Genomic DNA, 27,656 nt, shown 5'->3' with positions numbered 1-27,656 from the left:
TTTATTATTTTTGTATTTTTAAGAATAGTACAAACTCTGAATTAAATTTTTTTTAATGAGATATAAATAAGTTACGAATTTGATATTTTAAATTAAAAATGAATTAGGTGTATAATATATTAGTTAAATATAAATATAATATTTTGTTTGAAATGAAATACTCCCACTGCACCTCCAAAAGGTATTCATTTTGTCATTCAAAAATTAAATATCAAATTTTCTTTTCAATAATCATAGATCCCAATACACATTAAAAATATTTTCAAAGTTATACTCCTTAAATCCTGCTCCAATATACTCATTTATTTTTATTAAGTAATTAAAAAATAATAACATTTTATTAGTTAATAAAAGTGAATAAAATTTGTTTCCACAATTTTGTATTTAAAAATATAAATTAAATAAATATTTTTATAAAATTTAAAAGGATTACTTTTATTAAATAAATATTTTTAAATCTTACATAATAAAGTATAATTAAAATTTGAAACCACGAAACGACAAATATTTTTAAGGTTTTAGACATGTGGCCATGACCATCCAACAATGATAGTGATAGTCATTAAAAAATTTGTAATGATTACCTCGTCTTAATAAAAAAAAAAAAAAAAAAAAAAAAAAAAGAAAAGGATTGCTCCATGATTTTTCCTACGTAGTTTCATCGAACACATTTTATATATAGATATAGCTAAGATAGGTATCGATCGACTCACACTAGAAGATCTAAGCAAAGATCGACCAGAGCAAAGAAAAGCCATTATGGATATCGATTTCTCATATTTTGCAACTCTTCTTTCCTTTTTTTTATTTCTTGCAATGTTTCTTAGAACTATCTCTCGGCCCGGTCCGGACACAGACACGGCGGCGGCAGCGGTGGCTGCGGCTGCAGCTGCGAATCTTCCGCCGGGGCCGAGGAAGTTGCCGCTGATCGGAAACCTGCACCATCTCTTCCGCAGCTCTCAGCTGCCCCACCATACGATGACCGAATTGGCGGCAAAATATGGCCCGGTGATGCACTTGCAGCTCGGCGAAGTTAGCGCGGTGGTGATTTCGTCGCCGGAGGCGGCGAAGGAAGTAATGAAAACACACGACGTGGTCTTCGCGAATAGGCCGTGGCTTGGTAACACCGATATTTTGTTTTACGAAAATTCGGACATTGCATTTTCCCCGTACGGTGAATACTGGAGACAGTTGCGAAAAATTTGCACGATAGAGCTATTGAGTGCGCGCCGTGTCGACTCTTTCAAACCTTTGAGGCAAGAAGAATTTTTCAATATGTGCAAGTGGATAGCTTCCAAGCAAGGTTCCGCCGTCGACTTGACGCAAAAGATTTGCTCGACAACGTGCGACGTGGTGGTGCAAGCATCGCTCGGGAGTTATAAGACCGAGGAACTAGCCATGTTCGCGTCGCTTGTTAAGGACATCAATAATAACATAATGGGACACTCTTTGGCGGATTTCTATCCGTCGAATAGTGTCTTAAAACTATTCAACGGGATGAGGAGCCGCGCGAAGAGACTACACAAGACGTTGGATAGGATACTCGAAAAAATCATCGATGACCACAAAGCCGCGAGCGATAAGTGTAAACCACAAGAAGACTTTGTCGACGTTCTCCTAAAGTTCAATGCCGCCGGACACCAACTCTATTTAACCACGGAGAACATAAAAGCCGTGTTAGCGGTATGCCTTTGTCGAACACTTTTAGAAACAACGATTGCTTCGTGTTCATCTTTGATCGATTTTTCCTATATTCTTGTTGTTTCAGGACATGTTCACGGCTGGAATTGATACGTCATCGATGACTACGGACTGGGCTATGGCGGCGATTCTGAGATATCCCGAGGTCCTTAAGAAGGCGCAAGAAGAAGTAAGGCGAGTTTTTGGCGAAAAGGGATATGTCGACGAGTCAAGCATGAAGGAGCTAAAGTACTTGAAGTTAGTCATTAGAGAGACTCTAAGGATGTATCCGCCGTTGCCGCTACTCGTTCCTAGAGAAAGCTCGGCGCCATGTGAGGTTCACGGATATAAAATACCTTCGGGCACGAGGGTGATGGTGAATGCTTGGTCGATCGGAAGAGATCGCAAGTATTGGAAAAACAGCGATAGCTTTATCCCCGAGAGATTTCTCGAAAATCCGGTCGATTACAAGGCGCACAACTTCGAATACCTCCCGTTCGGCGCCGGAAGGAGGAGCTGCCCCGGGATGTCGTTTGGCTTGGCAACCGTGGAACTCCCGCTCGCGATGCTTCTCTATCACTTCGATTGGGTTTTGCCGAACGGAATGAAGCCCGAAAACGTCGATATGACCGAACATTTCGGCATCACGGCGAGAAGGAACAGCCCATTGCTGGCAATTCCCATCGTCAAGAAACCTTTGCCTGCAACAAGAAATTGATGCATGCTTAAATTTGTTTGTCGATCGTGTCTCTAAGTTTGGTCTTTTTTTTTTTTTTTTTTTTTACCCGCAGCCGTTACCGAAAGTGCGCACTGGGTAAACCCTCGGTCGAACCTAATACCCTGCAAACTAGGCTCGACAAGACAAGTACACTATGCGAACCATGTGTGACAAGTGACCTGAAACAACCTGTTTGAGTCTACCAACTTACTGTCTAAGTTTGGTCTTTTTCAATGGAGTTGTGGTTTGATTGTTTCCAATTCTGAATTGGTTTTTTTGTGCTTTGGAATGAATTACATCTGCTATGATTCCAATACTAAAATGTCATGTTTAGATCTACTTCTTGTTAGATGAAAAAAAAAGTAATTGCATATTTTGACAGGAATTTCGAAAGAAAATATCAACTTTGGCTATGTTCTTTTTTCAATATAAGAAAAGATCATCTGCTTTGGAATGAACTGCCCAGTTATAAAGATTATCCTAGTTTGCAGGATATTAGGTTTGACCGGGAGTTTATCGAGTGCGCACAGTGTGTTTGTTTGTGTCTTCATATTCATTTTTGTTAAAAATATTTTATTATTCGAATTGCTCAATAGCAAGAACTCCAACATTACAATCGAAAATCAACCTAAAAATGAAATGGAAAACAGAAAGTAGTACAAAACCATGAAAATAAAAATTCATTATCCTAAGCAAAAACTTCGAATTACTCGAACATATAGCATAGATCCATCTTATTTTGCAGGCAAAGGATTCCTCACTATGGGGATAACGTGCAATGGATTTTTCCTTCTTGCAACAAGACTTGATGCATCCGCCATGTCCAAATTTTCAGGCTTCATTCCATCGGGCAAAACCCAATCGAAGTGATAGAGAAGCATCGCCAACGGGTGCTCCACATTGGCGAGGCCGAATGTCATTCCCGGGCAAATCCTTCTTCCGGCGCCGAAAGGTATGTATTCAAAGTTGTTCGCCTTGTAATCGACTTGATTATCGAGAAATCTCTCCGGAACAAAACGATCTGGTTCTTTCCAGTATTTCGGATTTCTTCCAATAGACCAAGCATTCACAAGGACCCTCGTGTTCGAAGGTAATTTGTATCCGTGGATTTCGCACGGCTTGGAGCTCTGTCGAGGAAGGAGCAACGGCCCGGCAGGGTGCAGCCTTAGAGTCTCTTTAATGACTAACTTTAGGTATTTTAGCTCATTAAAGGAAGACTCGTCGATAAGTCCCTTATTGTTGAATACGCGTCTCACCTCATCTTGCGCCTTCTTAAGAACAGTCGGGTGTTTCAGCATCTCCGCCATGGCCCAATCGGTAGTTGCTGCAGATGAATCAAATCCTCCATTGATCATATCCTACATTCATAAGAATCTTAGTGTAAAAGATGAGAAATACAACATAAGAAGAGACATGTAAGTTTCGAAAAATTTAATTAATGTCATGCCTGCAGCACAGCTTTCACACTATCGATAGTTAAATGGTGTTCGTGTCCTTCTCCATTGTACTTGAGGAGAACGTCGACTAGATCTTCTTGTCGTTTGCTTTCAAGATTGGCTGCTTTGTGCTCATTGATGATATTTTCAAGGATTCCATCGATAATTTTGTGCAACTTATTTGCCCTGCTTCTCAATGTATTGAATAGTCGAAACAATCTGATCGAAGGATAAAAATCTTCCCAAGAAAATTCCGAGGCAAGGTCATTAAATTCTTGGATTCGGGCAATGTAGGCAGATAGCTCTTTCGTCATTCTCCCGAATGTCACCTGCATGAGAACATCACATGTCGCCGAGTATATCTTTTCTGTCAAATTGATTGATGTCCCTTCTTTAGAAGCTAACCATTTGCACATACTCGAAGTTTCTTTTTCCCTTAAAGGTTGGAATGATTGAACTCGTTTCGTGCTTAGCAGCTCCATCGCGCAGATTTTTCGCAGTTGTCTCCAGTGATCGCCGTATGGGGAGAATGCAATATCCGTTTGCTTGTAGAACAAAATCGATGTGCTGACAAGCCATGGTCTATTCGCAAAAATGATGTCGTGTGTCTTCAGGACTTCTTGCGCTGCCTCGGCCGAGGAGATAATAACTATGCTAACTTGGCCGAGCTGCAAGTGCATCACCGGTCCATGTTTGGCGGCCAAGTCACTCAATACTTTATGGGTTGAACCGGAACTACTGAGGAGATGGCTCAAGTTCCCGATCAACGGCAACTTTCTTGGCCCCGGTGGAAGACTCGAGTTCTCGTCAGTTTTCGACCGGAGGATAATCTTCAAGAAGGCTGCAAGAAATATGAAGAAGGTAAGAGGAGTTAGCAAAGATGAAAGATCAAAATCCATAATGGAAGTCTTTTAGATCTTTGCTTTAAGTTGTGAGAGATGGTGAAAATATGGGTGAATATGGAGATAGATTTACAGGGCCAATGATATATAGGGCGGAGTGTTACCGTGATGATTATCATTAATCATATTAACATAGAGGATGAATAATATTATTTTATCCGATTTAATGTTATATTTACAATATATTCTGGGCGGCAATTACCCTTCTGAATCAACACCTTATTGACAGCATATTGCGTCCTACCAGAGCACATAATGTAATATAAATACAACGCATGAATATATGATATAATCTCATATGCAACAGTTAGCACATATATAATTTACTGTGTACACCACACATTACAAGTAGGGGTGTCAATCGGTCGTGTTCGTGTCGGGTTGAGTTATGAGGATAATAAAAAAGCTGTCAACCCGAACCCAACCCGAACCCGAAATCTGACCTGAAACTCAAGACCCAAACATGACACGAATTCTTTCAGGTCGGGTTCAGTTTGACCTGAATTAGTTTCAGGTCACCCGAAACTCGAACAAACCCGATACAAACACGACACGAAATAGACCCGAAAACTTTAAAAAAATTAAATTAACCTAAAAAATATCATTTTTTTAAATTTTTATATTATTTTATATTTAAAATAATATAAATATTATAAAATAAAATAATAAAAAAAAAATTAAGGCCAACCCGAAATACGAAACCAAAACCTAACCTGATTTATATATTTCAGGTTATCAGGTCAAACACGACCCGAACACAACACTAATTTTTCTTGTTTCGGGTTCAAGTCGATCCGATTTTTTCAAACCCGAAATACCCAAACCCGAATCTGAAAATTTTCAAGTTGAACAGGTCCGGTTTTTCGAGTCAGGTTTACTTTTGACACCCTAATTACAAGTATAAATAATAGCACAATATGTGATATTTGAAATAAAAGTGTATGCTATTGGTATATGTTATTTGTGATGATCGGATTCTTAAATTAGCACTGTAATTACTCTGTATTCGAACATTGTATAATTAACAGTAGATATACAGTAATACTAATATGTATTGAAATAATTTATGTATTACAAGTTTATCCTTAAAAGTTAACACATCCATAAAACATAGTAGTAGTCCTTGGGTATAAATAGGGGTATTGACAATTTATGTCCTCATATTTGACCGTCTTTTAAAATTATGTCTCTTTAATATTAATTTTGTAAAATAATATCCCTAGTTTTTACTAATCACCAACAAATATAATCTAATTATCAATTAGAGGGTAATTAGTTAACACTTATGAGTTTCTCTCTCCTCCCTCTTCATTAATATTTCTCTTTTTTTTTTCTCTCTTGTATTATATATTTATTAGATTTATATTATTATTATTATTGTTTTGCATTAATTTAGTAATAGTATATAGTAATATATTTTTTATATTTTATAAAGATATTATTTAACGAAAATATATATTAATTATATTTTTTAAAAAAAAGAAATTTTAAAACACTTAAATATATAAATTTTATTTGAGTGATTTTATTTAATTTTTACTATTCATAAAAAAAATTTTCCCAAAAAAAATATAAGATCACACCTATTTTTTATCTTATATTAAAATAAAATTTAATTTTATATTTAATATATCACATCAATTCTTATTTAAAATAAAAATTGAAAACTAAAACTCCAAACAAACACACATTTTTTTTTTATCAAATATATTAAATATATTTTTTTTACATAATCAATTAAATATTGGTAATTATAATTATCATAATTTCCCTAAAACACAACCAAAAATTCAAATATTAAATATGTTTAGTCGCGGTTAGAAATATATTTGAAATGCAAAGAATTTTTTATATTTAAAAATTTTAAATGGAAACTTGAAATAAAATTTGAAATTATAATGATTATAATAACTAATATTAATTGATGATATAAAAAATATTATATTTAATATATTAGAAAAAGAAAAAAAAAATTGTGTTTAGTTAGGGTTTTTGGTTTTGGTTTTGATTTAAATAGTAAAATTTTTAATTTAAATAATTGTGTGATGTAATATAAATTAAATTAAATTATCCAAATGAAATAAATGTATTAAATTATTGTAAAAATTATATTTTTATAAAATTATAAATAATATATATTATTTGTAAAAAATATATTTATATAATACAAAAAATATATTATATACTATCAATATAAATTAATGTAAATAAATAAATAAATAATAATAATAATATAAACTTAATAAATATATAATAAGAAAATAGAAAAAAGAGAATAATATTAATGAAACAGGGGAGATAGAAACTTATAAGTATTAACTAATTATTCTTTAATTCATAATTAGACTATATTTGACACTGATCAGTAAAAATTAGGAATATATTTTACAAAATTAATATTAAAGGGACATCGTTTGAAAAGACAGTCAAATATGATGATATAAATTTAGAATAGCCTGGTATACATCAAGAAACAAGATATACACTAATATAATACAAAAATAGTATGACCTCCGTTCCACTCTATCTCATTTACTTTTTATGTGTTGATCTTTGAATATTAATTATCATATGAAAATGTAGTAGAAAAATGAAAAAAATACTTATATTAGTGTCTTATAATACTATTATACTGACATTTGTGCAAAAAAATATACAAATATAAAGATATTTTTAATGTTAAATAAAATGACGTAAAAGATAAATGAGGCCCTTGGAGCCGAAAGGAGGAAATATATAATAATAGTTCACACAACATATGCATACCGCAACTAATCTTAGCATACAATGTATATTAATACAACACGTATAATCTAGAACAAACAATATGTTAAATATTTATACAAAATGTAATATCTATTCTATTGTCATGTAATCTCATATATATATATATATATATGTATGGACCTACACATCGTGAGTTGAATTCAACGTCGATTTGTATATAGGTTTGAATACTCTCAAATGAATAAATGTAGATTACTATTTGTGTCTTTTTTACGATTTTAATTTACTCGAAGATCGAAGGGATTCATAAAATAATTAATTGCAATATGTTATATATATATATATATAGACTTTACAATTTAAAAACGATAAACAAAAAATACAAAAATAACAAAGTCTTGTTAATAGCAGCTAGGTGCACAAATTATTACAAAATATTCTTACCCACTCTAGAAAATTTAAATATAGATTGCTATACATGGCTTGTACTAATATAGTATGCATTTTGTAAATTATTACCATATGTTGATAGAACATATATATATAGTTTACATGCGTATTGTCTTAACGTACAAATCACTCGTAATATATGTGTTATGTATTATCAGTTTATATATTATATTTGTATTATGTTCATATGAGTATATATTTTCGGTTTATACCTTAAGTATTTTCAAAATGGTTCTTATGAAGCGCTGTGAAATATATGTATATATGTAAAGTCAGGAATCTTGTAAGAGATCAAGCTTATGGCTTGTCCTCTTAGGATCCAATTTTTAGGGCAATATTTCTTGGACTACTAAAACTATTTTAATATTTCAATTTGTTTACTTGTGATTATATTACTAAAAAAATTTGAATATATTGTCAGGAAATTTCAGATGTACTAGGTGAAGAGAATCAAAAGTTAATATAATCGATCCAGATGTTTTAATTTGTTTACTTGTGATTACTAAAAATTTTGAATATTTTGTCCGTAAAGAGAATCAAAAGTTAATATAATCGATACAGATCGTGTTTGGGTAAAATGTTTCTAATGTTGAATTTCAAACCTATATTGTACAATCACACAAATAAATAAATAATAAAAATCAACTTACGAGATCATCCAAAAAAAATTGTTTAGTTTTAAATGGAAAAATAAGAGTGTACTCATGAATTGTTAATGTATTGCTGTATTTGTAGGTGTGAAATTTAAATAATTCATGCATATATTTCTTCGATTTTACACAAACCCTCTAAAATATGTAGAGGAGCAGTACTTGTCGAGAAGGGTTACATTTAGCATCGGGAAAATTGCAAAACATATGTATCCTCCCACTACTAAAAAAAATAAAAAAATAAAAAAAATCATTTTTATAACAAAACTTTTTTTTGTCTCTAAATCTACTTTTTCTGTTACTAATAACATTAGAGACGGAATTAGTAATGGAATTACATTAGCTACGTGAACTTTAGGGACGGAATTCCGTTACAAATATATTATTTTTTTGTAGTGTTCATTATCACTTTTGTCCTGTATTTATCTTGCTGGCAAAATATATCTCACATGTTTGCAAAGATCGTTATTTCTATCATTTGGTTGCATGTAACGGCGCGTGGTGTGAATGTCACGCGCGGACAAATGTCATAAATAGCGACTTTTGTAAACATGTGGGATATATTTTGTCAGCGAGACAAATACAGGACAAAAGTGATAATATGATATAAATATGAGATATTTTTTGCAATTTTCTCTTTTAGCATTTGTTGGAAAAGTTGCCTGTGAGATCTAATGTTTGAAATTGAAAAAATAATAAATTGTGTTGGTAAAACAAGTTTCTAGAAATGTGGCGTAATTAGCATAATTTGTATTTATGTTGCATAATTATCATAATTTAAATTTATTTGCCTTAATTATTTGCATTTCCTAGATATTGTTATTAGGGTAAACTGTTTTTTGGTATGGAGCATGTCGTAAACTAGTCTCATAAGTGGAAAATTTTCGTTGTTTTAGTCCTCCGGCGCCAGAGACGCCCGCATGGCTCGCCGGAAGCCACGTGTCCGCCAAGTGTCGCTGACACGTAGATTTTATTTTATTTTTTCATTTTTTTATTTTTTTATTTTTTATTTTTAATTGGACCAAATAAAAAAATTTAAAAAGACAAAAAATAATTAAAAAATAATAATAAAATCCATGTGTCCGCCAGGTTAGCGCGGACACGTGGCCTCCTGTGAGTCACGCGGGCGTCTCCGGCGCCGGAAGACTAATACAGCGAAAATTTTTCACTTATAGAACTAGTTTGCGACATGCTCCACTTGCGGGACTAAAATATAAGGGGTCCAATTACTATTAAAAAAAACAATTTACCCTTGTAATTATTTAACATATTGCCTTACATGTACTCCTATAAATACCTATATAATTTGTTGGAAAAAAATAATAATAACAACAACAATATTACATGTTAGAATTTCTTTGTATATCATTGTATTATTACTCGGCCCTTATTCTTTTAAATTGTAAGTAGATCGTAATTAACAAAAATAATAATTACTTAATGACTCACAAAATGAACAAACCCTACTAGCTACGTAAGTTTTCGAGTTCAAATCTTCAAAATGAATAATGCATTCCATTAATTGTTCCGATTATCTCTTTTGTATTTATAAATTTTTAACTTTCATTGATAAATATAATCGATAATATTATCTAAACCAATCTTGAATATTGTTGAGACATGCAAAATGAGAAAATCGGTTCCACGTGTGTTAGAATCTTTCCCAATCCTTATTGAATCCACAATCAATCAAACATAGTACATGCATAAGATATATTATATATATATGTCTGTAAGTAAATTAAAGGTTTATAAGATTCTGCTTCAGTAGGTAATTAATCACGATTTCGATTTCGATTTCGATTTCGATTTCGGTATTCAGCAACACAGTGATTCGTGCCATGAAAACAGTCCTAATGAAATTACAGCACCAAACATTATGAATATAGATTTAATGTATATATATATAAATATATATAGAGAGAGAGAGATTCATTTGAGGCTCACATGAGTTCGCAAATCAAAACTGAAAAAAAAAAAATCAAAATCAAAACTACAAACAATTGCAACTTATAAGCATAATCATATTTTTAAAAATAGGGTAAACTATTTTTTAATGTTCCGACCTTCTTATCATTTTAGTCTCGCAAACTAGTCTCATAATTGAAAAAAATTCGCTGTTTTAGTCCTCCGGTGCCGGAGACGCCCGCTGTTATAAATTAAAAATAAATTTTTAAAAAATTAAAAAAAATTAAAAAAGTAAATAAAATCCACGTGTCCGCCAGGTGTCGCTGACCTGGCGGACACGTGGATTCCAGCGAGTCACGCGAGCGTCTCCGGCGCCGAAGGACGAAAACAGCGAAAATTTTCCACTTATGTGACTAGTTTGCGACATGCTCCATTTACGGGACTAAAATGATAAGGGGTCCAGTTATGGGACTAGAAAAACGGTTTACCCTTAAAAATAATATTTTATGTTGAAAAAATTAAAATTTTCCAAATGTATAAAATATTATTATACTCTCATCTAAACTATGCCCAATTTGATTGGACATGAATTTTAAGAAAATAAAATAAAAATAAAATTTATTTCTTTGTTATAATAAGGAAAATTAGAAAAAATAACATTTTTACTAAAATGGGGGATTTTTTTTTTTTTATATAACAACTAAAAAAATGGATAGTGTTAGGATTTATTTTACTAATTATGGATTAAGCAGTTATTTCGTCAGTTATTCAGGAATACTTGAGTAATGTTGTGTCAGTTTTAATTCGTGGAGTAATAGACTCTTCTTTCTTGCTTTTCAGTTGTTTTTTGTATGGTAGTATTTAGCCAAATTTTCTCTCCAAACGTATTGAATGAGCGAAATTTTTCATTGCTTGTTTTATTCAACAGATAGAAGATAGAGTATATATTATACTTTTCATATTTATGGCAATCGTGTCACCCAAATATAAGTTGGATGAATAAACCCTATATTTTAGCATCTTTTCAGTTTATATTTTTATAATTTTTATGTGAATGGTATTGTTATAGTTTTTCTTTTTTTTAAAAAAAAAATGAGAGTGGTATTGTTCGTAGTTTTAAACTAAGAATTATATTTATATGTAATTAATATAAATTAATTTTGCAAAAGATAGAGAATTTTATAAAAATCAAAATTGAACCAGCACATCATAAAATAATAATAATAATAATTAAGGTGACTGATTTTCTCATACAAATATTCATTAATCTTGAATTTTGGGTTCTATTATGAGGTTGACAAATTGGCATATGTAATACTCTGTCCCTCCCAAATAATCATGCAATATTTTTTTTTAGTATATTTCAAATATCTTACAATATTTTTATTACAATAAATAATTAATTATATGTAATTTCAACTTCACATATCATTCAAATAAAAAAAATAAATAAAATATACACTTCTTTCTTTATTATATCACTTAATTTGTAAATTACTTTACTTAATATTTTTTACCTAAAATTATGTGCCGAACTCAAATGTTACTTATTGAGACAGAGGGAGTACATCATACAAAGATAGTTAAATCGTGATTGTTCCTTGAAAATCTCATAACAATAATAAATCTATTGCTCAAATATTTGCCCAGTGGTCCAAAATCCTTAAAAGAAAACTATATATACACAAAATAAGGCACAAAGGGATCACATAAAATGGTGTCGACCTGGCAAAATATAAACTCTTATGGAATTTAATAGCATGCAACTTAGATTAAATTGAATTAAATAACCTAACAATTAGACTATATGTTCAATTTCATTAAATTTATTTATTAATATAATCATAATATTATATATATTTATAAAATCAGGTCGGATCAAGCATGATCCGACTACAATGGACCCGGACACGGCCCAATTCATTGTCATGCTATGCTAGGCTAGGCATGGCGTGAAATATTTTGGGTCAGTTCTTTTTAGGCCAAATCACGATATTTTTTCATGTCAACTTTGAATCAAATTTTCAAGCCATGTTTATTTTATTCGGGCGCTAGTAAATTTTACCAGAAATATGCCAATTAAAATAGGATAAATTAAAATAGAAAATATTTTATTTATTTTGGAGCGTGAGTAATTTATTATTTTTACATTAATTTATATTAATACATAAATATAATTGTTATTTTTTATATTACATAAAAGTTTATTATTTACAAAATAATACTATATATTATTTATATTTTTCTTATAAAATATAAAATTTAAAATATTTCAATACATAAATTTTATTTATTTTTTAACGAATATTTTTAGTAATTGTTTTATTTCATATTATCAATTATTACAATATCAAAATTCATCCAAACAACATATTACTTTTTCATTTCCTTTTTTTTCAAACTCAAATAAATTCCCAACAAATGATCAAAAATAGGACCAAATTGATCATTTTCAGAAAGAACGCGAAGAACATTTTAAAAATTTGTCAAGAATTTAACCCAAATAAAAAAAAAATCACTTCATGAGGAAAGTGATAAACTTTCTTTATTAATTTATTGTTGTTAAAAATGGATCCGAGCTTCCAACTTAAAATCAATTGACAATAAGTACACGGGTCCTTCACCTTTATAAATCAAGGGAGTTCCCACATCATATCCAACGTGGGATTCGAGATGATAATCTCGAAAATTCATACAGGATCAATATATATCCAATATTGGCACCAAGGCTCTGATACTATCTTAAAAAGGGATTCGGACTTCCAACCTAAAATCAATTGGTGATAGTTAAGTGAAAGGGGTCTTCATCCTTATAAACCAATAGAGTTCCCACATCATATCCAATTTGAGATATATTCAACACCCCATCGAGACGATAATCTCAAAAATTCATACGGGATCAATATCTAACATCGACACCATGGCTCTGATACCATCTTAAGAAAGAATTCGGACTTCCATCCTAGGTTATAAACCAAGGGAGTTCTCACATCCTATCCAATGTGGAGGGGCTGTTCTGTTAGATTGGGAAATGTACATTATTATTTGCCGATATTTAGATAGGGAAATATTTATATTCCTAACACGTTCACCCCAATCCTGTGTGTTCCATCCCTATGCGAGTTGGTCCTTCCATCACCCGAAATGGGAGCACCGGTATTGGTTTAAGCATCATGTTTGGTTCACCACAGTTTGGATCGACATTTACTTTCACGGCTGTTTTCAGTAATAGCTCCTCCTCAAAATTTCAACAAATCAATCAGCCAGCCATTCAACAGTTCTAAGTTTAACTCTATTTCATCGGAATTTCATGGAATGAGAGCACTGCTAGTAGAATCCAACCCTGTCCCTGCTATGGTCTCCAAATATCACATCCAACGGCTTGGAATCCACGTCGAAGTGGTTTCTGACTTGAATCAAAGCTTCTCTGGCGTAATCCCCTCGAACATGGTTTTCATTGAAGAGGAAATCTGGAATAGGGATATATATATATATATATGTATGTCACTTTCGATGTTGAGAAGGAACAATTATGGGCTCGCTCCTAAACTATTGCTTCTATCAAATTCAACAAGCAGTGTTGTTCAAGCCGGTTTTTTCAGATTCTGATGTTTCCGCGCCATTTGTTGTCATGAAACCACTAAGAGCAAGCATGCTTGCTGTTTCATGGATATTCGGATGCCGGAAATGGATGGATTTGAAGCTACAAAGTGCATTAGGGAGATGGAGTTAGCATAAAATAATAGGATTCATTCTTAATATGATATCAGAATCATATTAACTCCTTTGGTTTATAAAGGTGGAGGGCTACCTTACTTATCACTATTGATTTTAGGTTGAAAATCCAAATTCCTTCTTAACAATTACGGGGCGATATGTACCTTGAGTTGGGTAGTCTTGTCCATTGGATTGTCAAGTGAAGAGCGAAATTGAATTTATTTATATTATACTCCCTCTGTCCCCGCGTGACATTTATATTTTATGTCATTGTATTAACATTAAAAATATTCTTATATTTGTATAATTTTTTTTTTTTACAAATGTCCTATTGGTATTATACCGCAATAACTGAAGTATTTTTGTAATTTATTCTTAATTTGTACTATGTTTTTGATATAATAATTAATATTCGCAAAAATAAATGGGATATTAGAGTTGGACCGGAGGTAGTATTAAATAATTATTTAAATTTACAATTTTATTCTTTTAAATTCAAATCCAAAAATACAATTTTCCAACAAACACGCCAAACTAAACATTTTATTACTCAAATTGCTCAAGACTAACAATTCCAACATTATCATTGTAGAATCAACCTTAGAAATAAGAAACAGAGAGCAATACATATTTAACCATGAAAATAAAAGCTCATTATCGAAAGCAATAACTTCGAATTACATATCGATCCTTATTCAACAGGCAAAGGATTCCTGACCATGGGGATAACGTGCAATGGATTTTTCCTTCTTGCTACAAGACCTGATACATCCTCCATGTCCAAATTTTCAGGCTTCATTCCATCGGCCAAAACCCAATCGAAGTGATAGAGAAGCATCGCCAACGGGAGCTCGACGTTGGCGAGGCCGAATGCTATTCCCGGGCAAATCCTTCTTCCGGCGCCGAAAGGGATGAATTCGAAGTTGTTTGTCTTGTAATCGACTTGATTATCAAGAAATCTCTCCGGAATAAAACTATCCGCTTCATTCCAGTATTTCGGATTTCTTCCAATAGACCAAGCATTCACAAGGACCCTTGTGTTTGAAGGTATTTTGTATCCGTGGATTTCGCACGGCTTGGAGCTCTGTCGAGGAAGGAGCAACGGCCCGGCAGGGTGCAACCTTAGAGTCTCTTTAATGACTAACTTTAGGTACTTTAGCTCATTAAAGAAAGACTCGTGGAATAGTCCCTTATTGTTGAATACGTGTCTCACCTCATCTTGCGCCTTCTTAAGAACGGTCGGGTGTTTCAGCATCTCTGCCATGGCCCAATCTGTAGTTGCGGCAGATGAATCAAATCCTCCGGTGATCATATCCTATATTCATAAGTATCGTAGCGTAAAAATTAAGATGAAAACTACAAAATAAGAAACATGTTCAAAAAGTTTAGTGTCATGCCTGCAGCACAGCTTTTACGCTCTCGATAGTCAAATGGTGTTCGTGTCCTTCTTCGTTGAACTTGAGGAGAACATCGACTAGATCTTCTTGTCGTTGTTTGCTTTCAAGATTAGCTGCTTTGTGCTCATTGATGATATTTTCAAGGATTGTATCGATAATTTTGTGCAACCTATTTGCCCTGCTTCTCATTGTACTGAATAGTCGAAACAATCTCATCGAAGGATAAAAATCTTCCAAAGAGAATTCCGAGGCAAGGTCATTAATGTCTTGGATTCGAGCAATGTAGGCGGATAGTTCTTTCGTCATACTCCCAAACGTCGCCTGCATTAGAACATTACATATCGCCGAATACATCTTCTCTGTCAAATTGATCGATTCCCCTTCTTTAGAAGCTATCCATTTGCACATACTCGAAATTGCCTTTTCCCTTAAAGGTTGAAACGATAGAACTCGTTTCGGGCTCAGTAGCTCCATTGTGCAGATTTTCCGCAACTGTCTCCAGTATTCACCGTATGAGGAGAATGCTATATCCTTTTGCTTGTAGAATATAAGCGATGTGCTGACGAGCCACGGTCTATTCGCAAAGATGATGTCGTGTGTCTTCAGGACTTCTTGCGCTGCCTCGGCCGAGGAGATAACAATGGTGCTAACTTGGCCGAGCTGCAAGTGCATCACCGGTCCATGTTTCGCGGCCAAGTCACTTAATACTTGATGGGTCGAACCGGAACTAGTGAGGAGATGGTTCAAGTTCCCGATCAACGGCAACTTTCTTGGCCCCGGTGGGAGATTCGAGTTCTCGTCGGGTTTCGACCGGAGGATAACTTTGAAGAAGGCTGCAAGAAATATGAAGAAGGTAAGAGGAGTTAGTAAAGATGAGAAATCGATATACATAACGGAACTCTTTTAGATCTTTGCATTAATTTGTGAGAGATGGTAAAATAGAGCTAAATGTGAAGAACATAGGGCGATTTTTATTGTGCTGAAAGCACATATTTTATCTCTCAATTTAAATATCATTTTTACCATTTTCATTTCAAAGAATATTTTTTTTATTTCAGAAAATATAGTCATACATATCAAAATACCTTTAATTTTTACCTAAATTACAAACACAAATTTACACATATAATTACTTTGTACATAAAGCTATCTCCAATCCACAAACACTATTTATATAGGTTTAACTCTGAAAAATACAGTTGCTACAGTATTTTTACTTCAACCCACAATTCTATTTTTTACTCCAAAAATAATATTCTTCAAAATATTTCATTAGCAAACTCTATTTTTTGTGTCAAAAATAGCGTTCCATTGGAGTGCAAAAGCTCCATATATGCAGCAATTGCACCAAAAAAAGGCAGCCCATTGGAGATGGTCTAAAGTCAAAGGGCAAAAATATCAAAAAAATTTTACATACTTTCGTTAACTAATAAAATACTATTATTTGTTAATTTACTACAAAACCCCAAAGAGCCCCTTTAATAAGGGACAGAAAGAGTATAATATATAGTAGTAGTACAAGAGATGTAAATCGATAGTACAATATAAATATTTCCATATATATGTATTATGTAAAATTATTATCATATATTGTCGGATCGATCACAGATTACATGTGTTAACTTAACCTACTTCTTCTTTATCAATTTATACATTAAATTTGTATTATATTAACATAAATATGTATTATCGATATATATTTTATGTATTGTCAACATGGTAGTGATGAATTGCGGCAAGAAATATAAATATTGCACATGAAGTCGGGAATTTTAAAGATATGATGCTTATGACTTGTCCTCTTAGGATCCAATTTTTTAGGGCACATGTTCTTGGGACTACTAACATTTTTCTAATATTTTAATTTGTTTCCTTGTGATTACTAAAACAATTTGAATATTTTGTCAGAAAATTTCAGATACATTAGGTAAAGAGAATCAAAAATATAATGTAGTGTTATATGGCAAAATTAGTTATGATGTTTATAACCACTAAATATCTTTTTATGCTAATTTCATACCAAAATGATGAGCCATATATATTTTATAATTTTTCTGTAGCTAAATTTAAAGTAATATTAATTTTTTTTTTTTTTATCGTAGTGTTATCTGATATATATTTTCTATTTTGAGCAAATTTTATTATTATTTTTATTGTACAAAATTTATTATAAATATGCATAATTAAATATCATATATTTATTTAATTGAGATTTTATTTCTTTCAAAATCATATATGTAAATAAAGTTATTTGTTAATAGCTACCTATATAACAACTTATTTTTCATATTAAAACATTGTAAAATTTATTTATATCGTATTAAATACTCATTTATATTCTTATAGTTTCAAGTGTCTTCTCATATAGTTATCACATCCCATAAGCACAATAACACAACATATAGAAGTCTAACTCATCAGATTCTATCAAAACTTCGAAGTCAATTGTGATTGAGCGAGAATAATATTAGGATGAATAACTTTATTTGTGTGGAATCTATCGTTATATTATATTAAACAATTATTTAAATTTAAAGGTTTAGGGTTTGGATTCGGCAGGCGAAGAATCGCCAAGAGAGAATTTGAGGGGTGGGGGTGGTTGCTTAGTATGTTATATTTAATTTGAGTTTTTTTTATTATTATTTTTCACCAAATTATAGAAAATATAATAAAATATTTTTTATAAAAAAATATGGTAAAACTATTTAATATATAAATCAAAAAATATATATATGGATGATTTATTCTTTTTAAATATAACTTTGTTAATATATGATAAATATTGATTAATTAAAAACTTCTGTATTTTTAAAATAAATCAGTCAAACATATTCCATAATTAATAGGTGTTACTAAAATATTTGTGATCTATTTTTTAAAAAAATAAATTCATAAATTGGGGGTTAAAGATAAGTTGTTGTAATAAACTGTATTAATTTATGAAATATTATTCTCCAATTAATTTTATAAATAATGACATATTGATAAAGATGTATCAACCTCTTCTTGTCCTAATTACATCATTTTTATATTCATCACGTGAATAATTAAATATAATACATCATATTGTTATTTTATCAGAAGTATATTTAGTTGTTACAAATAATACTTAGTATATCAAGTTTAATTTGTATATATTGGATAAATTCTTTTTTTTCTCTTTAATTAAAATATCATAAAGAAAAAAAAAATCGATTCCTAAATTATTTTTTTATCACAATAAGCTACAAGATCAAAATATATATCGATCCAACGAATATCATTAATTCAGCATTGTGTTAAACTCAGTACATGCACATAAGGGTGAGCAGTGGTCGATTCAAATAAAAGAAATCGAATTTTTTTTTTTTTGTTCGGTTGGTTCGGTTTGGTCCAAAACCGAATTTATAAATTTCGATTTCGGTTCTGTTATGATTTTCAATTTTTAATTTTGATTAACCGAAAAACTGAACTTTTAAAAATAATAAAAATTATATATTAATAAATAATATATATTATAATTTTGAGTATTTGTATTTGATTGTATATTAAAAATATATATTAATAAATAAAAGTTCGATTTCTTCGATTTTAAATCGAACCGAACCGAACTAGTTTGATTTGATTTATTTGATTTTGAAAAATTTTGGTTCGATTTCGATTTCAATTTTTATAAATCGAAAATCGATCAAAATTGAAAGTTCAGTTCGATTTGAATCCAACCGACTGAATGCACAACACTATATCAATCACCGTTAACCAAATTATGGAGCTAACCTAACAAAGGTAATATTCCTTCTAAAACAAGCATACTATACAAAAAAGGACGATCTAAAGTACACAATTCGAACATAAAACAACTATTTTAACCTTAAAATTAAACACTATCGTTTAACATTGATTTTTTTCCCCCTAAAACAATTTATCTATTCGACTATTCCAACATTTTTATTTTTATTTTTATTTTCATTTAAAATATCAGTCAACCAATTTTTTTATCCGGAAATCATAATAATTGGAATCTACAAATTAAATACAAACAAGTGCTTAAATTTTAAATTTTCATTAATGAACTAATAAATTATTTGAACGGATTAGTTGAATACATAATAAATTGATTATAGAACTATTTAACATGTGGTGCAATCTCTTCAAATCTCCTAAATATATAAAAATTTGTGTTTGTTTGCAGGGTTTTATTAAATTTTTACTGTTTATAAAAATATTTTTTTTCAAAAAATATCAAATCAATGAGTTATAGTTGTTGTCTTCTCTAGAAAGATTGGATGTTTAAACTCATAATTTTACGATCACAAGTTTATTCCATAACATGAAGTCAACTCTTACCGGATATATTATTTTAATTTGTTTCTTAATAATATTAATACATTATTTTCCTTCACATCATATCATTATTAATTTTCCGACCAAATTATTTTTATATGAAATTCTATCTGTAATGTCTATTCCTACAAATGATGAGTATTTTATATTATAGATAATTGAAAGATACACTAATGACTCAAAATTAGTGTATTAAAGTAGATTAAGAAACACTATTTCATAGCTTTATTTACATAAGAGTTTTGGAGAATTTTAAAAATTAGAATAAAAAGTTTGATAGGTTTGACGTGAGTTTTTTTAATAAAAAAAACAAATATATTGATATGATTTTTAATATATATATATATATATTATTAATGAATAGTATAAAAAATTTTAAAACATTTATATATTTATAAACAAAGTTACTAGGAACTCAAATAATTATCTCAACATTCTTTGAAATGATTCAATTGTGCAATTCTCATTACATTATTTTCCCAAGTAGAATTTTGATAGCAAAAGACGGGCGGACAAACTCGATTTCATAAGTTTGTTTTATATTTTTTGTTGAAATTATGCAAAAAGACAAACTCTTTTTTCATCTATTTTTGTCATATAAGTAATACTGCAGGTCTGTTGTTGCAACTTATATTTGACGCGGTTTTAAAAAATCTGCAGATAATCAAAGAGTTGACCGAATGATTCACTTGGTTGCATTAAAATGTGTCTTATGTTGGAACGAGACAAACAAACTTGTCTCAACTACCATTCAATTACATAACCCACAAGTAAACAAATATATATATATATATATATACATACATACATATTGATCGGAGGGAAAAAAGAATAAATAGATTTTGATAATAAAAGATATTTAAATATTTTTTAAAAAATAAATAAATAAATAACAAAAACCTGGTATATTATCTGGCTTTTCTCTTTTTTTTTTACAAAAAAAAAATTATAAAACATTAAAATTAATGTTATTATAAGAGAAAATTCAAATAAAAAAATTCTAACGGAAAAATGTCTTACAAAACATCAAAGTTAATATCATTAAAAGATAAAATTCAAATCAAATCAAAATCTTTTTTTAAGAAAAAAAAAAAAAGGCCAAATTGAACCAAATTTACCCGTGGTGTCACAAAATTACGTTAAATTTCTATATTTTTAAAATTGTGTCAAAGTCCCTCGTGATTCATAGTGTATGTGTCTAACTCCTTCGGTCATCATTACGTAACGGTATTTGTTATGTACTCTAAACATTTGAAATTATAAATATACTCATTATTATTATATTTAACTTCAAAAGAATAATAAATTAATATACTCATAAATATTTGTTTTAGAAATTTATAAATTGAGATTTTGATATTCAATGAGTAGTTTGTGCAATGCAGATCAAACGCCTTTTAAATAAGAAAGGTCAAGAAGTTAGACTCTAAATTGATGGAACATGAAAGAGTTTGACGCTATTTAAAAAGTACGAGGGATTTGACGTAATTTTATAAAACAAAACGTAAATTTTGTGCAATTAAAAAAAACAAAAAAAAAAATAAAAACAAAAACAATTACGATACTAGACCCAGTCACAAAGAAATAATGCCAATATATCTTCTTTCATTACAGTATGATTATTGAAACAATTATGACATCGAGCACATATGAATATACTCAGCTGAACTTGCAAATGCACACAAGAAGCTAATCAAAGATATCCCAAAGAGCTCAAAAAAATGGATTTTGATTTATCCTTCGTTACTTTATTTTCCTTCTTCCTATTTATGGCCGTGTTCTTAAGATTAATCACTCGATCCGTACCCGATCCGAATTCGAAACTTCCTCCAGGGCCGAGAAAGCTGCCGCTGATCGGGAACTTGTACCAGCTCATCGCCAGTTCGAAACTGCCACACCAATTGCTGACTGACTTAGCCGAAAAATACGGGCCGGTGATGCATCTGCAGCTCGGCGAAGTTAGCACTGTCGTGATTTCATCGCCCGAGGCCGCAAAAGAAGTCATGAAAACGCACGACATAATCTTTGCGAACAGACCAGTGCTCCTCGTAACAGATATAGTACTTTACAAGAATTCAGATATAGCTTTTGCCCCATACGGCGAATACTGGAGACAGTTGCGCAAGTTCTGTACTGTTGAGCTATTGAGCGCGAAACGAGTCCAATCGTTTTGCGCTCTAAGAGAAGAGGAGTTTATGAATTTAAGTCGATGGATCGCATTTAATGCAGGGTTGTCGATCAATTTGACAGAGAAGATCTGCCTGACTACTTGTGATGTTGCCATGCAGGCATCGATTGGGAAAAAGGGCGACGAGCTAACTGAATTCACGTCGATAGTGAAGGATACTACGGAGCTTGCTTCGGGGTTTTATCTGGCTGATTTGTATCCTTCGATCAGTTTGTTTCGACGATTCAGCGGCGCAGCGCACAAGGCAGAGAAGCTGCAGAAATTATCGGACCGGATACTTCAGAACATTATCGATCAACGGCAAGAAAGCGCGAATGGATCGAAAGAACAAGACGACTTTGCCGATGTTCTACTCAAGTCTAGGAATGAGCTACAGCTGACTAATGACTATCAAAGCTGTGATACAGGTTTGTCACTGAACTCATAAGTACAGCGGCAAAATTAGGAATGTCAAATTGGCGGGTTAGCCCGGATCCGCTTTTAGTAGAGCGGGTTCGGGTCTAAAACGTATACTTCAAGGCGGATTACGTCTGGCCTGCCGTCAACGACCATGATTGCAGACCACCGTCAATATTTGATTATTCTTATTTTTTGAACTAAATTTTTTTGGTACTTTAACATTTATTTTTTGTTAGTATTAAATTATTAAGATAATTTATATTTTATAAAAAAAAATAAAAAATAAAAAAAAAACCAAAACGGATTTGCTAGTTTAGTTTGAACCGAAAGGGTTCGGGAAGGGACGGGTCCCTAAGCCTGTAGAACTGTCCCGAACCTCGCCCCGTTGATATTTCTAGCCAAAATGGGTTGAATCCCTCAAATTGATCCATCCCTCTGTCATTCAAATTTGTACTCGTCTTTGTAAAATACAAAAGGAAATGACCAAATATTTTGATGAGGTAATAATATTTTAGACCCCGCTAGAATATGGATTTAAACAAGTCAAATCACACCATGAATTAACACATATTAAGCGGGCTAGCCCACGGACCTAATAAATATAATAATTACTATTAATTATATCATAATATAATATATTTTAACATTATATCTTGTAAGAATTTTAAAATATTTTATTTTAAAGTAATCATTTTATTTATTAAAATATTTTACATTAGTTTAAACAAATTAAGCAATATTGTCTATGTGGTTGGTCTTCTTTTCGAACTCTCCGTCATCAATGTCATTTTTATTTTTCATCATTTGTTTTGTTTAATTCTCACTTGTTCGATGTTCATAAAATATTAATAATAATTTTACTTTCAAAAATTATACACTTATATTTATAACATCAGTTATTATTTCATTTAAAAATTTTACTATTCAGACATTTTAAATCTAAATCCGAACCTTTAAAAAAAACATACACACACTCGTAGATTGTATTGGATATTTGTTAATATACGCCGAGGGAGTCCTTCCAATGTTTTGATTCTTGTCCATATAGGATATCTTCGATGCTGGAATCGAAACATCATCGACAACTACAGTTTGGGCTATGACCGAAATGATGAGAGATCCAAGGGTCCTTAAGAAGGCACAAGATGAAGTAAGAGAGGTTTTCAAGGATAAGGGATTTGTCGAAGAGTCATGTCTCGAAGAGCTAAAGTACCTACATTCGATCATCAAAGAGACTTTAAGGTTGCATCCTCCATTTCCATTTTTGCTCCCAAGAGAAAATTCAGAGCAATGCGAACTCTTTGGATACAAAATACCTTCGAAAAGTAGAGTTATGGTTAATGTATGGGCGATTGGTAGAGATTCAAAGAACTGGAAAGAACCTCATAGTTTTATCCCCGAGAGATTTCTTGATAATCTAGTCGATTACAAGGCAAACAACTTCGAATTTCTTCTCTTTGGCGGTGGAAGAAGAATCTGCCCCGGGATATCATTTGGCCTCGCAAATGTCGAGCTTCCTTTGGCAATGTTTCTCTACCACTTTGATTGGGCTTTGGCTGATGGAATAAAGCCTGAAGATTTGGACATGTCCGAAACCTCAGGAATTACGGCGAGAAGGAAAGATCCATTGTATGTTATTCCGAGAGTGAAGATACCTTTGCCAGTAAAACAAGATTGATAAATCTCATGTTCCAACAGCAATCACTGTATATATTCTTTTTTTCAATAAGGAATTTGTTGTCTGATTGTTTTGTTTTTTCTTCACTTTGTTTTGTTGTCTTCACTTTGTTGCCCATGGATTGAATTACATCTTTGATTCCTATCTAAATGATATGCATTTCTACGTCTTACTTGTATTGATTGGGCTCCGTGTCACATATTCAATACTTCCTTTGAGATGATAATCTCAAAAATTCAAACAAGATAAATACGATATCATATTAACAAGAGATCTGCGTTTTCAACCTAAAACCAATAGACGATAAATGTAGAGGATTTCACTCTTGTAAGTCAGGAGAATTCCTACCTCATATCCAATATAGGACATATTCAACACGTATTCCAAAGATAAAATCAACCTTAGAAATAAGAAACAGAAAGTAGTACAAAACAATGAAAATAAAAAGCTCATAATCACAGTAACTTCGAAATACTCGAACATAGCATAGATCGATCCTTAATTTGCAGGCAAAGGAATCCTGACTGCTGGAATAACGTACAATGGATTTTTCCTTCTTGCTACAAGACCTGAGACATCCGCCATGTCCAAATTTTCAGGCTTCATTCCTTCAGGCAAAACCCAATCGAAGTGATAGAGAAGCATCGCCAACTGGAGCTCGACGTTGGCGAGGCCGAATGTTATTCCCGGGCAAATCCTTCTTCCGGCGCCGAAAGGGATGAATTCGAAGTTGTTTGTCTTGTAATCGACTTGATTATCAAGAAATCTCTCCGGAATAAAACGATCCGCTTCATTCCAGTATTTCGGATTTCTTCCAATAGACCAAGCATTGACGAGGACCCTCGTGTTCGAAGGTATTTTGTAACCATTGATTTCGCATGGCTTGGAGCTCTGTCGGGGAAGGAGCAACGGCCCGGTTGGGTGCAACCTCAGAGTCTCTTTAATGACTAACTTTAGGTACTTTAGCTCATTAAAGAAAGACTCGTCGACAAGTCCCTTATTGTTGAATACCGATCTCACCTCATCTTGCGCCTTCTTAAGAATGGTCGGGTGTTTCAGCATCTCCGCCATGGCCCAATCGGTAGTTGCTGCAGCTGTATCGAATCCTCCGGCGATCATATCCTATATTCGTAAGAATCATAGTGTTAAAAGATGAGAAATCCAACATAAGAAGAAACATGTTATTTTTCGAAGAGTTTAATGTAATGCCTGCAGCACAGCTTTTACACTCTCGATAGTTAAATGCTGTTCGTGTCCTTCTTCGTTGAACTTGAGGAGAACGTCGACTAGATCTTCTTCTTGATTGCTTTCACGATTCGCTGCTCTGTGCTCAATGATGATATTATCGAGGATTGTATCGATAGTTTTGTGCAACCTATTAGTCTTCCTTCTCAATGTATTGAATAGTCGAAACAATCTGATCGAAGGATAAAAATCCTCCAAAGAGAATTCCATGATAAGGTCATTCATGTCTTGGATTCGATCAATGTAGGCCGATAGTTCTTTTGTCATACTCCCAAACGTCGCCTGCATCAGAACATCACATATTGCCGAATACATCTTCTCTGTCAAATTTATCGACGACCCTTCTTTAGAAGCTATCCATTTGCACATATTCGAAAACTCTTTTTCCCTTAAAGGCTGGAACCATTGAACTCGTTTCGGGCTTAGCAGCTCCATTGTGCAAATTTTCTTCAACTGTCTCCAGTATTCGCCGTACGGGGAGAATGCTATATCCTTTTGCTTGTAGAAAATAATCGATGTGTTGACAAACCACGGTCTATTCGCAAAGATGGTGTCGTGTGTCTTCATGACTTCTTGCGCCGCCTCGGCCGAGGAGATAACAACGGCGCTAACTTGGCCAAGCTGCAAGTGCATCACCGGTCCATGTTTCGCGGCCAAGTCACTCAATACTTTATGGGTCGTAGCAGAACGAGCGAGGAGATGGTTCAAGTTCCCGATCAACGGCAACTTTCTTGGCCCCGGTGGAAGATTCGAAGTTTCGCCGGTTTTCGACCGGAGGATAACTTTGAAGAATGCTGCAAGAAATATGAAGAAGGTAAGAAGAGTTAGTATAGATGAGAAATCTGTATCCATAATTGAACTCTTTTAGATCTTTGCTCTAAGTTGTGAGAGATTATCACAGTTAGGGGCTAAAAATGGAGATATCTATGTACAAACCTAACAATTTTGGTTGTTTATATTGATTTGAACTGTCCAAAATGAATAAAGGCAAATTAATATTTGTATCTTTTTTTTTTTTTTTTTTATTTTATGATCATCGTATTGGCTGTTTGTTAGTATAGGTGGATCCCATGTGATGTATGGTAATATAATACTTTTGCAATATATTACAGACAAAATATGACATTAGTCCAAACAATATCTCTGCACATAAGCTATTTTATTATAGTACATAAGTTAAACAATGAAGACAGTATATGCTAAAAATCTATATAGCACATGCTACTGCTGTCAAATTATATTTGATGTTCTGGTTAATAATAATCAACATCCTAACCTCTTTCCATCAAATCATATACTCCCTCCGTCACGCAGCAAAGTTGTCATTACTTTTTTTGCATGTTTATCTTTGAATATTAATTATTATACGAAGACGTAATACAAATCAAGAAAAAAAAAAGACAAAAATATGTTTATTAATCTCTTATAATATCGATACAATAACATTTTAGAGTAAATTATTTAAATATAAAGATATTTTTAATGCCAAGTACAATGAAGTAAAAATTAAATGACAATCTTGCAGCGGGACGGAATGAATAATTAATTTACTCTAAGATACATATTCGTGCATGTCAAGGCCCTCTCGCGGGGTTGGAGGGGTAGACCCTTATTTTCCGATAGCAAATTAAACTACCATAAAATTGGGTTAAAGTAGCCGAAAAAGAAGTCGTTGTTTTAATACAAATTGATGAGTTTGTATTTAAAAGTCACGAAAAAATATACGAAACTATTTCCGTAGAATTTTATTGGTGATTTTTTTCTAAATTAATGATATTTCTATGACAATAAGTTACAGATATTCATGACTTTATATAGCAACAGAAACTATAATAAAATTTAGTGACATTTTTATTACAATAAGTTACAGAATAGTATCATTACACTTGATTTTATATTAGGGGAAGTTGCAACAATTTTGTGATTTTATATTTTTTAAAAGAAAAATTATTATATTCTAATTATTGGTTAATACAATCCCACACAATTTAGCTAACTACTTTAATGTGTTTTATATATATATATATATATATATATTATAACTATATTATTTTTAAATTCATGTCCTCACTGTCATAAATTCACTCTCCACACAGCCGCATAATGTGTTGTTGTTGTTATATAGTAATGTCAGCGTTGTTCTGAATTTAAAAATTCAAGTGTTTTATTTGTGTTATATTAACACAAATAATGTGCTAATTATTGTTACATAATACGTTGTTTGTTGTTACATAGTGA

General features: G+C 31.9%; 4 protein-coding genes and 1 pseudogene across 4 annotated transcripts; 2 read left to right on the top strand and 3 right to left on the bottom strand.

Moving 5' to 3' along the window:
- The first annotated feature begins 816 nt into the window (after positions 1-816).
- On the top strand, positions 817-2,398 carry LOC127253210 (salviol synthase-like). The gene is made up of 2 exons (XM_051277659.1): positions 817-1,683; positions 1,769-2,398. The coding sequence occupies exons 1-2, from the start codon at positions 817-819 to the stop codon at positions 2,396-2,398; spliced, it is 1,497 nt and encodes a 498-aa protein (XP_051133616.1).
- Positions 2,399-3,132: 734 nt separating this feature from the next.
- Positions 3,133-4,733, bottom strand: LOC127253209 (salviol synthase-like). Its single transcript, XM_051277657.1, has 2 exons — positions 3,846-4,733; positions 3,133-3,756 (listed from the first exon to the last, which is right to left on the bottom strand). Exons 1-2 carry the CDS (start codon positions 4,731-4,733, stop codon positions 3,133-3,135), a joined length of 1,512 nt encoding a protein of 503 aa, XP_051133614.1.
- Positions 4,734-14,793: 10,060 nt separating this feature from the next.
- On the bottom strand, positions 14,794-16,476 carry LOC127253400 (salviol synthase-like). Its single transcript, XM_051277975.1, has 2 exons — positions 15,586-16,476; positions 14,794-15,503 (listed from the first exon to the last, which is right to left on the bottom strand). Exons 1-2 carry the CDS (start codon positions 16,474-16,476, stop codon positions 14,880-14,882), a joined length of 1,515 nt encoding a protein of 504 aa, XP_051133932.1. The 3' UTR covers positions 14,794-14,879.
- A 5,090-nt stretch (positions 16,477-21,566) lies between these two features.
- LOC127253394 (cytochrome P450 71D10-like) lies at positions 21,567-24,185 on the top strand (annotated as a pseudogene).
- A 295-nt stretch (positions 24,186-24,480) lies between these two features.
- LOC127253368 (salviol synthase-like) lies at positions 24,481-26,340 on the bottom strand. Its single transcript, XM_051277930.1, has 2 exons — positions 25,383-26,340; positions 24,481-25,295 (listed from the first exon to the last, which is right to left on the bottom strand). The coding sequence occupies exons 1-2, from the start codon at positions 26,268-26,270 to the stop codon at positions 24,672-24,674; spliced, it is 1,512 nt and encodes a 503-aa protein (XP_051133887.1). The 5' UTR covers positions 26,271-26,340; the 3' UTR covers positions 24,481-24,671.
- Between the last annotated feature and the right edge of the window lie 1,316 nt (positions 26,341-27,656).

Source organism: Andrographis paniculata, unplaced genomic scaffold, assembly GCF_009805555.1.
Source record: "Andrographis paniculata isolate CXL003 unplaced genomic scaffold, ASM980555v1 Contig50END, whole genome shotgun sequence".
NCBI lineage: Eukaryota > Viridiplantae > Streptophyta > Magnoliopsida > Lamiales > Acanthaceae > Andrographis > Andrographis paniculata.
The sequence above is the reverse complement of the archived record's forward strand: the minus strand, read 5'-3'. Positions and strand labels throughout refer to the sequence as shown.

Coding starts and splice junctions, on each gene's coding strand:
- LOC127253210 (XM_051277659.1), top strand. CDS start 817: ATGTTTCTTAGAACTATCTCTCGGCCCGGTCCGGACACAGACACGGCG. Junction 1,684..1,768: donor ACATAAAAGCCGTGTTAGCG/GTATGCCTTTGT, acceptor TTGTTGTTTCAG/GACATGTTCACGGCTGGAAT.
- LOC127253209 (XM_051277657.1), bottom strand. CDS start 4,733: ATGGATTTTGATCTTTCATCTTTGCTAACTCCTCTTACCTTCTTCATA. Junction 3,757..3,845: donor GTGTGAAAGCTGTGCTGCAG/GCATGACATTAA, acceptor TTATGAATGTAG/GATATGATCAATGGAGGATT.
- LOC127253400 (XM_051277975.1), bottom strand. CDS start 16,476: ATGTATATCGATTTCTCATCTTTACTAACTCCTCTTACCTTCTTCATA. Junction 15,504..15,585: donor GCGTAAAAGCTGTGCTGCAG/GCATGACACTAA, acceptor TTATGAATATAG/GATATGATCACCGGAGGATT.
- LOC127253368 (XM_051277930.1), bottom strand. CDS start 26,270: ATGGATACAGATTTCTCATCTATACTAACTCTTCTTACCTTCTTCATA. Junction 25,296..25,382: donor GTGTAAAAGCTGTGCTGCAG/GCATTACATTAA, acceptor TTACGAATATAG/GATATGATCGCCGGAGGATT.